Genomic DNA, 16,288 nt, shown 5'->3' on the forward strand with positions numbered 1-16,288 from the left:
GCAATGAGGCATCTTCCATGAGGAAAACCCAAAATCATTACCTATCATGGCTCTTATGAATGGGAGGTATGTGGACTGGATCAGTGAGAAGGCTAAGACTCATAGCCACTCCATTCCTCTGTTCAGATGGGCTCCTGAGATAAAAGGGGACCAAGAAAGACTTTGGGGGTGTGGAAGTGTGGAAAACTTGTGGCCCTTGGGGATGCTATTGATTGACTCAAGGTAGTGGGGCTGCTTTGATGGCCTCTGGAGAAGGGAGTTTCTAGAAAGGGGTCATTTCATAGCAGGCTTCATCTATCATTATGCTAGAGAACCATTCCAAGTGAGGGGTAAAAGAATGGGAGATAATATTCAAATCATTTAAAAAATCTTTTCTTCTCTTGTCTTCTTTCTTTGTTTTGTGAATATATGTGTGTTTGTTCTTTCTCATACAGTCAAATCATCCGACCTTGCCCGGCTGCTGGCTTTGCTCAGCCGGCTGAGGGGTCTGCTGTCATCTGCTGCCAGTTCTGGGCACAGTGGTGCCTTCTCCACTGGCAGATCTTGCTTCTCTCCTGCCTTCCTTTCTGGGATCCCTGCCTTCTCCTTCTCCTCTTCCTGCCCCACAGTGGCCTCCTGCATTTCTGGGGTCACTGCCTCTGGTTCCTGCCTCTTTTCCTCTTCCTCTGGTGGTACCTCTCCCTCCTCCTCCTCCCGTTCTGCCTCTACTTCCTGTTCTCCTACTTGAGCATAGGAAGGAAGTGTTTCCGTGTACGCCCGGGACAGATCTCCCAGAGGTCCAGTGCCAATCTTCTCTTCAAAACGGCTGAATGGTGTGGCAGCCAGTGGTCTCGTCTCCACGACCCCAACCTCAGTCAGGGGGAAATAGTGGGATACGATCTTCTCTTCTTCTAGGAGCTGGTAGCCCTTGGCCTTTTGGATGGAGGAAACAGCAATGGAGTGGAGGGATTTCTCAGGGATCTCCCCCAGTGGTTGTTCCGTGGGCCTATTGAAAGCAGATCGGATTCTCTTCAGGCCCAGGTGGCTGATTTCCATGATGTTGAGGAAGAGAGACACACAGGCCACAGAAAGCATGAACAGGATGAAAATGGTCTTCTCAGTGGGTCTTGACACGAAGCAGTCCACCACATTGGGGCAGGGCCATCGGCTACATTGATACAAAGGCAGGATCCGAAAGCCGTATAAGAAATAATGTCCCACTATGAAGCCCACCTCAAAGAGAGTTTTAAAGATGATGTGGCAGATGTAGGTCCTCAAGAGGGTCCCTTCCAGTCGGAATTTTTTGGTGCCCTTCGTACTATTGCTGCTCTTCTTGGTACTGCCTTGATCTAGGGCTAAAGGCAGCCTCTCACCATTGCTCCCAGACTGCTGACACACCTCTTCGGCTTCCCTCTCCTTCCTCTTTTCTTCCATTCGGACGTGGTGCACCGCGTGGCCCACGTACACTAGGGATGGAGTGGAGACGAAGATGATCTGTAAGACCCAGAGGCGGATGTGGGAGATGGGGAAGGCCTCGTCGTAGCAGACATTCTCACAACCCGGCTGTTGGGTGTTACACACAAAGTCTGACTGCTCGTCTCCCCACACAAATTCTGCGGCTGTGCCCAGGATGAGGATCCGGAAGATGAAAAGGACGGTGAGCCAGACCCTGCCAATGACCGTGGAGTGCTCATTAACTTCCTCCAAGATGTTCCCGAGGAAACTCCAGTCACCCATTCTTCACCACCTAGAGGAAGGAGGGTACAAAAAAGTGAGTGGACAAAGCATGAGCTATTTTATGTTATTTTTTTGCTGAGACAACATGGCTTAGTGGCTAGAACACTGGACTGAAGGTCACCTGAATTAAAACTCTGACACTTGCTAGTTATACTATCATGGAAAATCCCTTAACCTTCTTGGGTTCATCTCTAAATGGTTCATCTCTAAAATGGGAGAGGGATGAGAGACAGCTAATCAGAGTTCAAATCTGGCTTCAGACACTTACTAAGTGTGTGATCCTGGACAAGTCATTTACCCCTGTCTGCCTCAGTTTCTTCATGTGTAAAATGAGCTGGAAAAATAAATGGCAAACCACTATAGTGGTCTGCCAAGAAAACCCCAAAGGGGTCATGGAGAGTCAGTCATTACTGAAATGACTGGACAACAGCTGGGCTTGATGATATTTTTATATCATTGGAAGCATTACCTCTTTCCCTCCCCTACCAACGTCCATAAAATAATGCAAATATATAAGACTATATGAGTCTTTGATGAAGACAGGAAGCCCAGTTTTTAGATTTACCTTAGTCCAATTCTCTGTGTGTCCAGTTAATCATTTATCAGCCAGTTTACCATGAGCATGCTCACTGGGTACAGAGCAGATCTTAGAGTGGTGGCAGAGGGAGAGGAAAAAGAAGGAAATGAAAGATTCCTCTGGCAGCCTTCCATTTATAAAATGAGCATAATAATACTCATGGTTTTTTGCTTTATGGGAATGCCATGAAGATAGGAGAGGAACTGGACCTGGGATTTCATTCGTGTATACTCCAGGTGAGGATACTCCTTCTCCTGATGCAACTCAGCACCTCCTCTATAGCTTTTCTTTGATAAGGTTACATAGAATCTTGAGAGACTGGGTTCAGTCAGCATGTGGGAGGGACAAGGCTTGAACTCAGGTCTTTCTGACTTGGAGGTCCAGGACATTATGGAACATCTCTGTGAGTGTGAACAAGATGATATTTAATGACACAAGTCTATCAAAAATGGGTTTATCACAAAGAAATGAAAATGGTTTTATAACATGGAACATTATTCCATAGAATTGAATATATACCACAAATAAGTTCATTTTCTCTGAAATAGAGCAACTATGAACAATAAAAAGGGGGTAGCTAGATGGCACAATGGATAGAGTACTGGCCCTGAAGTCAGGAGGACCTGAGTTCAAATGCACTCTCAGATACTTAACATGTGTAGCTTTGTGACCCTGGGCAAGTCAACCCCAATTGCCTCACAAAACCAAACCAAAAACAAAACAATAAGAGCTGGACAAAATAATTAGTCTATAGTTTGGTTGTTGCTCCCACATTAGGCTTTGCAGACAGCCTGTGTGTATGGCCTGGTCTGTCTCTTGGATCATTGTCTTGATTTTGAGCACATGGGATTTTTTTGTATTTGAATCCAGCTATACAGAGGTTTAAGGATACATAGAATGAGGTTACCCCAGCCAACTCTGTTCTTGAACTAAAGACATTTGTGAGTTATTGTTAAATCCAAATCTTAATGTTGCAAAGGTTTACTCCAACAAATTTTATCCACTGGCCAATTGGTTGATATCAACTTAGTCTCTCCTAGGATTCCTTGACTTAGTCTAGTTTATATTGGCTCAGGCCCATCAGACTAATCTGTCTGATTCAGCCCCATGCCAGCGCTAGCTTTCCTCTGATCATTCCTGGTTTCTTAGACTGCCCAGTGAACTTTCTACCCTGGCAGAGTCAGCCCTGACCTGATGCTAGATCCTATTGGCTTAGCCCTATTCTGGCAGCTGCCTCCTCCCATTCCCTCTGCCTAGGAGTAGACCTCCTGTTTATAGTACTGCTCTTTTGGCATTAATTCCCCTCTGTGGTCACATGTGCTTTCATGGACCCAATTGGCGCAGCTCCTTTTGAGGGCAAGAACTGGTCTGCTTTTTTATTTGTATGTTTCTATCTCCAATATTCAGGATAGTGCTTAATAAATGCTTTTCATTCATTCATTTTCCCCCAACACCTCAAGCCCATTTCATTTCACGGCAGATGCTTAGTCAACATTTACTGATGAATGTTGAATGTTGGCTAGTGTGTTAATTGCCGGCTCTAGTCTAGGTGATGGTGCAACAAAGACATTAACATAACTACATCTTCTGTTCAAGGGATACAATAGCAAGCTGAATGAGTAGATACAAAGTAACTTTGGAAGGAGGAACTACTTTTACTAGGGCTATTAAGTAGGGTTTTGCATGGGAGTTGGCATTGGGGCTAGATCTCAAAGGAAGTGAGAATTTCCAAGAGGCAGAGCTGAAGATGGAGTGCAATGCAGACTGTGCAAAGGCACAGAGGTGGGAGATTAACTCAAGGTCAGGGAACAGAAGATTGTTGAGCTGAGGTGAAATGTAAAGTACATAAAGATATTACTCTTCAAACATATACCCTCTGCAGACTTATCTCAATGTCTTTTCTCATATTTTTCTCCATGATTACAACCTTATGATCATTTGTCCAATTTCCCACCCCAAAGTAAGACTGTTTTACATTATCCCTGATAATAATCAAGCTTCTGTTTGTAGCTTATTCCCTCTGGCATCCCATTCATGGTGTGTTTGTTATTCTTTATTCTTGAAGAGGACCATGACATCAGGGAGGTGATGTCATGACATACAAGTGAATTGGATTGAAAGAAGAGAGGGCTGTACAAAATCACCATCCTCGCTTTCCCTTCCAGAGCCATCTGGGTCCAGTAGCAAGATATAGATCAGAATGACTGAAGATGGCCCTGGATGCAATGGGAGACCTTGGTCTTTTAAAGCTTTTTCAGATTTGAGTTTGACTGAGACAACAGCCCAAACAGTGAGTAACTAGGTAAGCTCATGATGTGGTGGTGAAAGAAGAAATGATTATAGATAAATAAAAATAATAATTGATTTACCGCTGGAAGGGATTTTAGCTACCATCTGATTAAATCTCCTAGTTTTATACATGAGAGTAACTGGTCCGAGTGGTTAAATGATTTCTGCCCAAGATCATATGAGTAGAAACAAGAGTGGGTAGACCAGTTCTAAATGCTAGAAAGCCACTGATTAAAAAAAAAAGGTGGTGATCCTCCTATGTTTGTTCCTGCTAATCTGTTACTGGACATCTAAACACCATTTCCTATTATGGGCTATTGTTTGCTTTTTTTTTTTTTTTTTTTTAAGGACTCTTAAGAAAAGGAAACAGTTTCATTGTTTAAGAAGGATTTAAGTTACATTCTTGGAAAAATGCCGTAGTATTGAAGATTGTTAGAGATGTTGGAGAATCTTTTCTCTGGAAATATCCAGAATCACTTAAAGCACTACATAAATATGAGTTATTAATAATGAAGCAGGGGGCATTTGGAATTTACTTGTAGGAAGTAGGGAGAATGAATGGGGTGGGGGAGGCTGTGATAAAGAAATCCCTGTTAGTTCAGGATAATCTGAATCAGGAAAAGAAACTTTAAAAATTTTAGGGGGATAGGAAGGAAAGGACAGTTAGATAGCACAGTGGACAGGGCACTGGCTCTAGAGTCAGGGGGAGTCAAATTTGGCCTCAGACACTTGGCACTTACTAGCTGTGGCAAGTCGCTTAACCCCAATTGCTTACCAAAAGAGTTTAATAGGGAAGAGCCTTTTTTAAATCCAGGGAACCAGGGTGAAGAGGCACCTACAAAAGGGCCCAAAAATCTTTGGGTCAGATGAAGGCTGTAGCTATAACATTCTTGCAGGATGTCCAAAAACCCAGGGAAGAAATCTTTGGAGAGTTAGTAAGAGAAGTGCTTTCCTGAAGCCAGGAGAACCTAAGCCCAGAGATAGAATTTTCTCTCTGATCCTAAAAGCAGCTAAAGATTATACTTTGTTTAGAAGCTAAATGTATCTCTGCTGGAAAGCCAAGAGCTTTTAGGAAGGCTGATTAAACTCTAGCGTTAGAGCTAGGAAGATATGAATTCAAATCATTGCTAGTAGTGTGACTCTGAGTCAGAAGTCCAGAAGACCTCAGTTCAAACCTGAGTTCTTACACTTTCTAGCTGTATCAACTTGGGCAACTTAAACTCTGTTTGCCTCAGTTCCCTCATTTGTGCAATGGAGAGAATATTATCATTTCTCTCCCAGAGTTGTTGTGAAGATCAAATGAAACAATATTTGTAAAGTGATTAGCACAATATCTGGCACATAGTATTATATAAATGTTAGCTATTGTTATTATTATTATTATATTTTCAAGTGTTTAGCACAATGCCTGGCACATAGTAAGTAGTATACAAATGTTAGCTATTATTATTATTATTGTCATATTTGTAAAATGCTTAGCACAATGCCTGGCACATTCTGAATATTATATACATGTTAGCTATTATTATTATTGTATTTGTAAAGTGCTTAGCACAGTGCCTGGCACATAGTAAATACTATACAAATATTATCTATTATTATTATATTTGTAAAGTGTTTAGCATAGTGCCTGGCACATAGTAAGTAATATGCAGATGTTGGCTGTTAATACTATATTTGTAAAGTGCTTTGCCAAAGATGAAGCATAACATAAATGTGAGTTTAGGCTGGCTATTTTCAGGTTTTTAACCTGGCACCTCAGGACAGATTTTGAGTAGCAAAAAATCTGCAAACTTGGATGAAAAAAAATATATTTTCAGTAACCTCAAGCTGAAATTTAACATTTCTTTCAATTATTTTTCTTTAAATTTGTCCTGATAAAGGGTCCATAGGTTTTTACCAGACTGCTGGAGGAGTCAAAGCACAAAAAACATGAAGAACCCCTGACTTAACTAGAGAAAATTGACTAGAGGGATTTGGTCAGTGCCAGAGGGGGCTGAGAAAGCGTCCCCGGTGTCTAGTTTTCCTTGCATTGGAATGAAAGATCAGGTAAGCGCGAAGACTTCTAGGTCTTTGTCATTCCTCCTTTTTAGTTGCTATTTTATAGTCCTATATGTCTTCCTATAGTGATAACAAGAAAAACATTTGAAAAGTCTAAAAAAAGACAGTGTGCTGATTTTGGGGAGCTCTGGCTAGAGGTGCAACTCCTTCTCAGGATAAGATGGTTACAGTGGGAAACCCAGAGGAGGTGCTCATGAGCTAAGTCATGGTGCTCATTGCTGGAAGAAGAAAACTACAAAAAGCCATGGGAATAGGGTGCAGCAGGGGCTAATATGCCACAGGCTCTTCAGTTTCCCTTTGCCTAAGTGTCCAAATAACAGCAGCAAGAAATCCTGTTTACATTGCTGTGCTAGATCTGGGCAATCTTGCAGCCAGTATCTCATGTGCCACTGACTAATGCCAACATAGAGAGAGAGAGCTGCTGCCAGCTAATTGGGAAAGTGTGTGTGTGTGTGTGTGTGTGTGTGTGTGTGTGAGAGAGAGAGAGAGAGACAGAGACAGAGAGAGAGAGACAGAGAGACAGAGACAGACACAGAGTAACAGAGAGAAAAACAGAAAGAAAGGGAGGAGGCAGACAGGAAAAGGAGAAAGGGAGAGGCAAAAGGAGAGAGAGAGAGAGAGAGAGAGAGAGAGAGAGAGAGAGAGAAAGAGAGACAGAGACAGACACAGAGTAACAGAGACAGAGAGAAAAACAGAAAGAAAGGGAGGAGGCAGACAGGAAAAGGAGAAAGGGAGACGCAAAAGGAGAGAGAGAGAGAGAGAGAGAGACAGAGACAGAGACAGACAGAGAGAGAGAGAAAGATAGAGGGAGAGAGTTTGTGTGTGTGTCTATGTGTGTCTGTGTGTGTATAGAATGTACTTTGGAGGGAAGACAACCAGTTTTCATTTTTTGTACCCACATCTATATCTAGATTCTAGCTAGAGTAGGTTTTTCCCCCTATCTCTAAAGCTGATCATTTCCCTAAATTATTTTATCCCTCTAACACTTGGGAAGAGCAGCTAGATGATGCAGTGGATAGAGCACCAGATTTGGAGTCAGGAAGAGTCATCTTCCAGAGTTCAAATCTGGCAGCAGATGCCTACTAGCTGTATGATCCTGAACAAGTCACTTAACCTTGTTTGCCTCAGTTTCCTCTTCTGTAAAATGAGCTGGAGAAGGAAATGTTGAATAACTCTGGTATCTTTGCCAAGAAAACCCCAAATGGGGTCATGAAGAATTGGAAATGACTAAAAAGTGATTGAACAACAACAATATTTGGAAAGAAATTTAAGTTGAACGAAAGCACTCATGAATGAATCCCAAACCTACCTCCTGGTCTTCCTCCCTTTTTAATAAACTCCATTGGGTCTCTATCATCTTCAGGATCAAATACAAAATTCCCTGTTTAGTGCTCAGTTCTTTATAATCTGTATCCCTCACTCTGCATACTCTTTCATCCAGTAACACTGGCCTCTGTACTTAAACAAGATATTCCATCTTGACCAGATATTTTCACCTACTGTCCCCCATCCTGGGAATTCTCTTTTTCCTCCTTTCTGCCTCCTCCCACTTTCTTCAAGAAGCTTTTCTTTCCCCCCATTATTGGCAATGCCTCACCTCTGTTAATTATATTTAATTTATCATTTCTGCATCTTATTTGCACATAATTGTTTGCACATAAATGTTCTCTCTATATTAGACTGTGAACAACTTGAGACTATTTTGTTTGTTTACATTTCTTTTCTTTCTAGCTCAGCATTTTGCACATTGCCTGGCACACAGTAGGTGTTTTATAAAATACTTTTGACTGATTGGCTTCTGTACCCCTTTTCCATCGATCCCAAACAGGCCTGAACACCAGATCTATTGGGTCGCTATAACCCCGCCTTGGCTGCTGGTTTCTTTGTTACCACCAGGACTTGCCTAGCATCTGGCATACCTTGAATCCCCCAAGTTCCTCTGTCTTGAACCTCTTAATTCAACTGAGGCAGGATGAAAGAAAGAACAATTCTTTCCTTAAAAAGGCCTGGAGTTTATGTTATATATACATGTAAATATACATAAGTTATATATGTAATATATATGTTTATACATAATTTATATTATATATATTAAACAACCATATTTTCCTTTATGCTATCACTGAAAAGAGAGCTAGCCCTGATATTTAGAAGATTTAGCTTTAAATCTTGGTTCTGATACTTAGAACTATAGGAAACCTTGCATTTAAGTTTCCTAAATGGCAAGATATGGATAACACGTGTACTGCTTATTTCAGAGGGTTGTTGCGGAAATGTGCTTTGTATACTCTAAAGTATCATATAAATGTGAACTATTTTGCCCTTACATACTTATTGAAGTCTACTAATGAAAGGATAGAAGAGCTTTATATTACATCTTGCCTCAAGTATCTGATAAAAACTGGGCCACAAAGATTCTGGTGGAAGTAAAAATAGAGCACATGTGGAGGCTGACTGGTCCATAAAGCATGGAGAAAACTCTTGCGTTCGCTGATGACTTCTGGACTCATCCCCATCTGGGCTGTTTTATAGGGGCAGAAAGGAAGTTTCTTCTCTTAGGTTTCTAAATCAGAAAAATTCTACTGAACTTTTTATCTTCCCTGGATACTGGAGCAACAGGGAATGCCAATTTCTAGCTTAGGAAGGGTTCTTCAGGGATAAGGGGTATTAGAAACAACAGGGGATTTCCATGCTCCTGATCTCTAGTAAAGCACCCTCTTTTTTCTTTACCAGCCTTGTGACTTAGGGCAAGTTATTTTACTTTTAAGAAGCTCAGTTTCTTCACCCATAAAATCAGGGATTTGACTAAATGAACTCCCTTCCTACCTTAAATCTGTGAGCCTGCAAATTGTTTAATTGAACTGATGGCAATCTTTTTTTATTTTTTTATTTTTAAAGAACCAAGCCAATCATTAAGGCACTGGATGTAGCAACCTAGTTAGATCTTTATTTATAGTTCTTTCTATACTGTGATTTTTGGGGCAGCTAATTGGTTCCATGCCTGGAGTCAGGAAGGCTCATCTTTGTGTATTGATATCTGGTCTCAGACATTTAGTAACCGTGTGACTCTGGGCAAGTCACTTAACTATGTTTGACTTAGTTTCCTCATCTGTAAAATGATCTGGAGCAGGAAATGGCAAACCGCTCTGGTATCTTTGCCAAGACAATCCCAAATGGGGTCAAGACAGTTCAACATGACTGAACAACAAACCATGATTTAGTTTTAACACACAATTTATAATCAAACTTGGCTTTGAAACCTTCACATAATATTAACATAATAATATGAAAATTTCATATGATAATAATTTCAAATAATAGTCACTTTGAGCACATTTTAAGTCCCTCATCTTGGAAAATTTCAAGTTCCATGATTTTACTAACCTTCGCTATCATTTGAAAAATTTTATATAACATAATCTCAAGTGTCCCCTTAGTGTAGTAAGGTAATCCTTTTAATTTCCCTAATCAATTCCTTCTCTCATTCAGGAGTAGTGGCTGTTCCAAACCTTTTTTTCCCTCAGGCTCCCATCTGTTATTACATTTGCTCTCCTCCCTTTTATCTGAGGTACCAGTGTCATGTTTTACTTCTCCATGGGCAGACCTTCAACCAGGTAATGTCCATTAATCATGTGTGTCCCTCAAAGCTCTATCCTGGTCCCTTCCTCTTTTTTTCTTTTCTGTTACCTCCGTGGTGATGATTCACAGATCTAAGTACTCAACTCTGTCTTCTGAGCTCCAGTTCTACACCACTAACTTTTGGACCTCTCAAATTGGCTGTTACATAGACATAGCATACACAAGTTATCTAAAACTCATTTATCTTTCATCCTCTAAATGCTCTGCTCTTCCAAACTCCCCTAGCACCACTATGTACTCCCAACACCCAGGCTCACTTACTCTACATATCCAATTTGTCATAAATTCTTAACATTTCTCCCTTCCCAACATCTCATATATGTTCCCTTCTCTTCACTCATACCAATATCACCTTGGTACAGGCTCTCATCATCTCATGCTTAGAAAACTGCAATCACCTTCTGTTGCTCTCCTTGGCTCAGGTCTCTCTCCACTCAAAGCCAACCTTTATTCATTTGTCAAAGTGGGTTTCTTAAAATGCAGATCTGATAATTTCACTTTCCTCTCTCCTCTTTCTCCTTCCCCAAATCAATAAGCTCCAGTTGTTCCCTATAATCTCAAGGATCAGATATAAAATTCTTTGGTGATCATTCAAAGCCTTTTACAACTTAATCCCTTCCTACTTTTCAGTCTTCTTACATTTTATTACCTTTCAAATAAATACTCTATGGTCCAGTGATATGGGCCTTTTTGCTTTCCTTTGCATATGATCTATCTGTTTTTAACTTGCTGTTCCCTTTGCCTGGAATTTTCTCTCTCTTAACTCTGGTTCTGGTTTCCCTGACTTTCTTCAAGACAGCTTAAATTTCATCTTTTGCAAAGAGGTCTTTTTTGGTCCCCTCTGATTCTGATGATTTCTTGCTGAGATCACCTCCCATTTACTCATGGGACAGATAGGTGACTTAGTGGGTACAGATCTGGACCTGGATCAGGAAAACCTGAGCTCAAATCCAGCCTCAGATATTTATTGATTGTGTGACCCTGGACAAGTCATTTAATCCTATTTGCCCGAGTTTCCTTATCTATAAAATGAGTAGGAGAAGGAAATGGTAAATGATTCCAGAATCTTTGCCAATTCAAAATGGGGTCAAGAAAAGTGAGAAATAACTAAAAACACAACCATATATGCTGACATCACACACACACACACACACACACACACATTATTACACAGCTATTTGAATGCTATCTCTCTCATTAGAATTTGAACTTCATGAGGGTGGACACCAGGTATTTGCCTTGTATCCCCAGTGCTTATCACAGTCCCCAACTTAAGTTGTTCAGTTTTTCAGTTAATGTCCAACTCCTTGCGATTCATTTAAGGTTTTCTTGGCAAAGATAATAGAGTGGTTTGCTAACTGGAGTGTTTCACTACTTCCTTCTGAAGCTCATTTTACAAATAAGGAAACTGAGGCAAACAAGTGTAAGTGACTTGCTCAGGATCACCCAGCTAGTGTCTGAGGCTAGATTTGAACTCAGGAAGATGAGTCCTCCTGATACTAGGATTGAAACTATTCACTGTACCATCTAATTGCCCAAACACATAATCCTGGTAATGCTTAACAAATACCTATTGACTAACAAATAAGAAAACCGAAGTCATAGACACTAGGTCAATTGCTCAAGATCACTCAAATAGTAGGTTACAGAACAGGAATTTAAGCTAAGTGCTCTTACTACAAGTTCATTCTTCCAATGATTTACCATGGGTTTCTGTTACATCACTGAAGGTGGGTAAGAAATATGGTATCCTCAGATATTGACTGGGTCCAAGTCCCATAGTGTGATGTAGGTGGGAGGACCAGGTTTCCAATCAATCAGTTCTATCTAAAACCCACATAAAATCAATAGCTTCTATAATTTACTCCTGCAACATCAATCTCTGCTTCATTCAACTGCAAATCTCTCTGCAATACTGTTAACATCCTCTCTAGGGTAATACATATATGTAGCTTTAAAAATTTCAGCTGTGCTTAGTTAGATTAACCCCTTGCATCATTAACGCCAACACAGTCTACTTGTGTGGGTTTGTGGTTGTTTATACACATCTGTACTCGAGTATTTGTTTGGAAATATATATGTAGGAATATGTAGGAATTTTTAATTCCATATCTATGTACTTTGTCTTTCAAAACTATAAGCAATTCATTTATTCTTCATCCTTTGTAATCTCCCATGATGCTTAGCACATAGTCCCTCGCAGAGAAAACACTACAGAAAATTCAGGTTGTTGATAGTATTTATTTTGAAAAAATGAAGTTCTCTTTGAGGAATGCTTTTAGTTCCAATATCAATTCACCTTCCTTTATAAATACCAACCCACTCTGTTGTATAATTAGCCTCATAGTCAATAAGAACTTGCAAAGAAATAACAACTATAAACATATAAAAATGTTTATGTAATATAATAACTTAAACAATTATTATATAATATAATTATGTTGATTATATATTGTTATATTATATAATACAAATTATATAATTATTTATTTATAAATAAATGCACAACTGTTTTGCGGACCAAGTTTGGGTAACATCAGTAGTCCAAGTTTGGATCCATTTCTTCTAAGGAATTTCTTTTTCCCACTTTTTTTTGATCCGGATCCAGGATTTCACCATATGGGGTCAGATAACTGAATGTGGGGGTTGTGAAATTATGATTTATTATCAGTAAATGTTATACCTATTTTATACCCTTATATATAGAATCACATAAAAGTTTTGTGTGCAAAAAGGAATGTGAGAGGAAAAAGTGTTGAGGACTCCTGGTGTAGGAAGTCCTTCTGATGATAAAATTCTTTTGCAATTTATTGTCTTAGAGGGTTTTTTGGGGGCACTCAGGGAGAAGTTAGGTAACTCATTCATGGTCACACACCTAGTAAATGTCAAAAGCAGGACATGAACCCAGGCTGTCCTAAATCCATTACTGGTATGATAATTACTATGTCATGCTGCCTCTTCTATGCCATTTTAACTTCTATTCATTTCTAACTAAAACCAAAACATCTTCCTCATTTAGTGCCCTTCCTAGCAAAGACAGGATTGCTTAGATGATCTTTATATTTATTCATAAAGCATTTCATGACATCATGAAGCAAGAGATCAACATTTAAGTCCCAGTTTTTCCATTCTCCCATAAAAGAAAGAAAGAGAGAACTCCAGTGTCCAACATTGACACAAGTAGGATATTTGTTGTGGCCTCCCTTCTATCAACAATAAAACAAGCCAAAACAGAAAGACCAAGCAGCCTGCTTCAGGGAAGCAGAATAGAATCTGGAATAAGAACACACTCATTTATTTTTTTTTTCTCTTCTCTAAAGACTCATGATGAAAGCCAAATTCAGAACCAGCATGGTCAGAATTCATGTTCCATCTGAAACATGTCAATTGTGTGACCTTGGGCACATTACATAATCTCTCTGGGTTCTAGGAATTATCTAAAACAGGGGTCAGCAAACTGTACCTTAAGAGCCAAATGTGTCCCACCACTTTAGAATGTTTTTTACATTTTTTAAATAAAGTTTTTATTTTATTTAAAAATGTAAAAACGATTCTTGTCTCATTTATAAAAACAGGTGGTGGCTTAGATTAGTTTGCTGACCCATGTTCTAAAACTCTAAATTGCTTAGAAAGTGCCAGCCTCCATTGATTGAATGAATATCTTTGTCTCGGAGTTCTTTATATTGATGAAATCAAAACTCTAATCCCTATTCTCTTTAAAGAAACACTTTTAGATCTGAAAATGTCCCCTTCCTCCAAGATCAAAACTATAAACACCATTTTAAACAAATCACAGTAACAGGCTCAATTAAAAGCTTTATTCCATGCTCTTAAAATGTGTCTTTTCAAGTAATCCTTTTCCCTTGGGTTTTGGTGAAAGAACAGCACATATATATTCAAACAGACAAACTGAGGTATTGAGTGTTAACTTACCCTCTGTGTTGACAATGGATTAAAAAAATGTCAGTCCACGCACATTTCTAGAATAACCACTTCCCCCCTCAATTCAACAATTAAGTCAGAAGCTCTCACCCCATGTCAACAATGCAAAGCTTATTCCCTCGATGGACTTCTAAGTCCTTTGACAAATCTATTTCTCCATTCCCCATTACTGGTACTCCCTATTGCTTGCCTTAGTCACTCCACTAAGAGTTTTTATTATCATTAGAAAATTAGATTAATTTTGATTCCTAGGTGATTAAAAAAATTTTTTTTCATATGCATTTTGACTATTTCATTACCATCAGTTACTCTCAATTCCTGGAGTTCATCATCATCAATTAATGCTTACTAGGAAAGTTCTAGAAAGAGATTCTCTGTGTTACAGATTACCATTGGGCTAAACCTGTTTCATAGGGGTCTCCCTTCTTCTGCTAACTACTCAAATTTCAGAGCAACCTTCAGATGTTCCCTTGAGCTGAAACTCCCAGCCCAACCATCCAGCCCTGCTTTCCTTCTGGAAAAGCTTCTGGGAATTCCCTACCCATAGGCCACCCCGACTGAGCTAGGGAAAACCCCAACAACTTAAAGGGGAAGATTAAAGACCACCTGAAGGACAACTTGCCACTATGAAGAGGATCCCCTGGAGAAGTGTGTTCCTCTTCTCTTGGCCACTCAGTAGTGAAGTGGGCACCGTGGTCTCTTTCCTTTGCCACCTAAAAGCTCCCCCCACTCCACCCCGCCCCTGCTGCATTGCACGACTGAGCAGATATGACTGGATTGGCTCTGATGGGTGGGTTTTACTGTCCAGCAATATTTTAAGCTCCCAGTCAGCCAGCTTGTATAGAGGAGGGGCATTTGTAGAACAATAGGGGAGATAGAGTGGGAAAGAGCCGAGAGTGGATGTTGACCACTAAGAGGAGAATTGGTTGAAAACCTGTAGCCTGAAAATCATTCTGTGAAAGAATGGAGAATTTCCCCCAACTCAGAAAAGTTTGTTTTAGCTTTAGGCTTCTCTTTTACCTCAGAAAAAAAAGCCTGGGAAAAATAGAACAAAATCCCAAATAATTATCTCAAGTTAAAAAAGTGAGAACCCTGGTAGATTTCTCTCTAGGACTAATGTGATCCATTTAAAGACTCACACAAGAACATATGAGGTTATTCAGTCCATGTCCCTCCTTGTAGTATCCATAAACATTTTATTTTATTTAAAAAGTATTTCTTTATTATGTTATCAACAAACATTTCAATATGTATAGAGCAAAAGGATTACATAGGAAACCATGTAGGTTTTAAGTACAGTTTTATTTTTAAAGTGTCCTTATTTCTAGAGAAGATCTTTCAATTTGTCAAATTCTTCTATAACTGGGGAGGAGCTTTAGAGACCATTTGATTCAATCTCTTCATTTTATAAAAGAGAAATCAAAGTTTAAGACTGTTATTTGACAAAGATCACACTTATTGTCTCAGAAACTCTCACCATCATCCTCTCTGCAGAAGAAACCCAAAAAATGCTCCTGAGAAAGGAAATAGTTTTAAGAAAAAAGCCTTCCTCGTTTAGGCTGCAGACCCTTAACTCTCATTGTTGTCAGTTTAAGTTCTGGTTAACACATCACTAAATATTTTAAGCCGCAGCTTTTGTTACCTATAGGCTGGGAGGAAAATAGTCAGTATATATATCCAGAAATGTTGTCCTTTTTCCTCCATAGCAGCATCCTCTCTTAATTCCATTATCCCTTCCTCAGATCCAGGAGTTACTCAAGAAGTCCTGGAAAATGAAATAGGATGAAATGTATCCCATACTCACCTAAGTTTGGAACTTGCTTACAATTCTCTGAAGACATTGTCATTCTTTTTTACAGTCTGGAAAGAATGGAAGGTCACATCACTAGTTGCTGATTAGAGTTGAGACTAGAAGTTGCATCTTCTATGATCCCTGAAAGGGAAGATGGAAAGACACAAAGAACAAACTAGTCCTACTTGCTCCCCACTTGGGTAACAATTCCTGGTGGTCTATTAATAAATTACTCTTAATAAGTAACAAAAATAAATATATGAGAAAAATAA

At 39.5% G+C, this 16,288-nt stretch overlaps 1 protein-coding gene and 1 long non-coding RNA gene across 3 annotated transcripts in view; one reads left to right on the forward strand and one right to left on the reverse strand.

Annotated features, from left to right (window-relative positions):
* Positions 1-397: 397 nt before the first annotated feature.
* GJA8 (gap junction protein alpha 8) lies at positions 398-1,744 on the reverse strand. Its single transcript, XM_051997721.1, has one exon. The coding sequence runs from the start codon at positions 1,714-1,716 to the stop codon at positions 427-429; it is 1,290 nt and encodes a 429-aa protein (XP_051853681.1). The 5' UTR covers positions 1,717-1,744; the 3' UTR covers positions 398-426.
* A 642-nt stretch (positions 1,745-2,386) lies between these two features.
* LOC127559176 (uncharacterized) overlaps positions 2,387-16,288 on the forward strand; it is a 35,445-nt gene continuing 21,543 nt past the window's right edge. For both annotated transcript variants that reach the window (XR_007953074.1, XR_007953073.1), the window contains exons 1-3: positions 2,387-2,529; positions 4,459-4,595; positions 6,466-6,631. This is a non-coding gene — a long non-coding RNA (uncharacterized LOC127559176). The remainder of the gene's footprint in view (positions 2,530-4,458; positions 4,596-6,465; positions 6,632-16,288) is intronic.

Source organism: Antechinus flavipes, chromosome 4 (genome assembly GCF_016432865.1).
Source record: "Antechinus flavipes isolate AdamAnt ecotype Samford, QLD, Australia chromosome 4, AdamAnt_v2, whole genome shotgun sequence".
NCBI classification, from domain to species: Eukaryota; Metazoa; Chordata; class Mammalia; order Dasyuromorphia; family Dasyuridae; genus Antechinus; species Antechinus flavipes.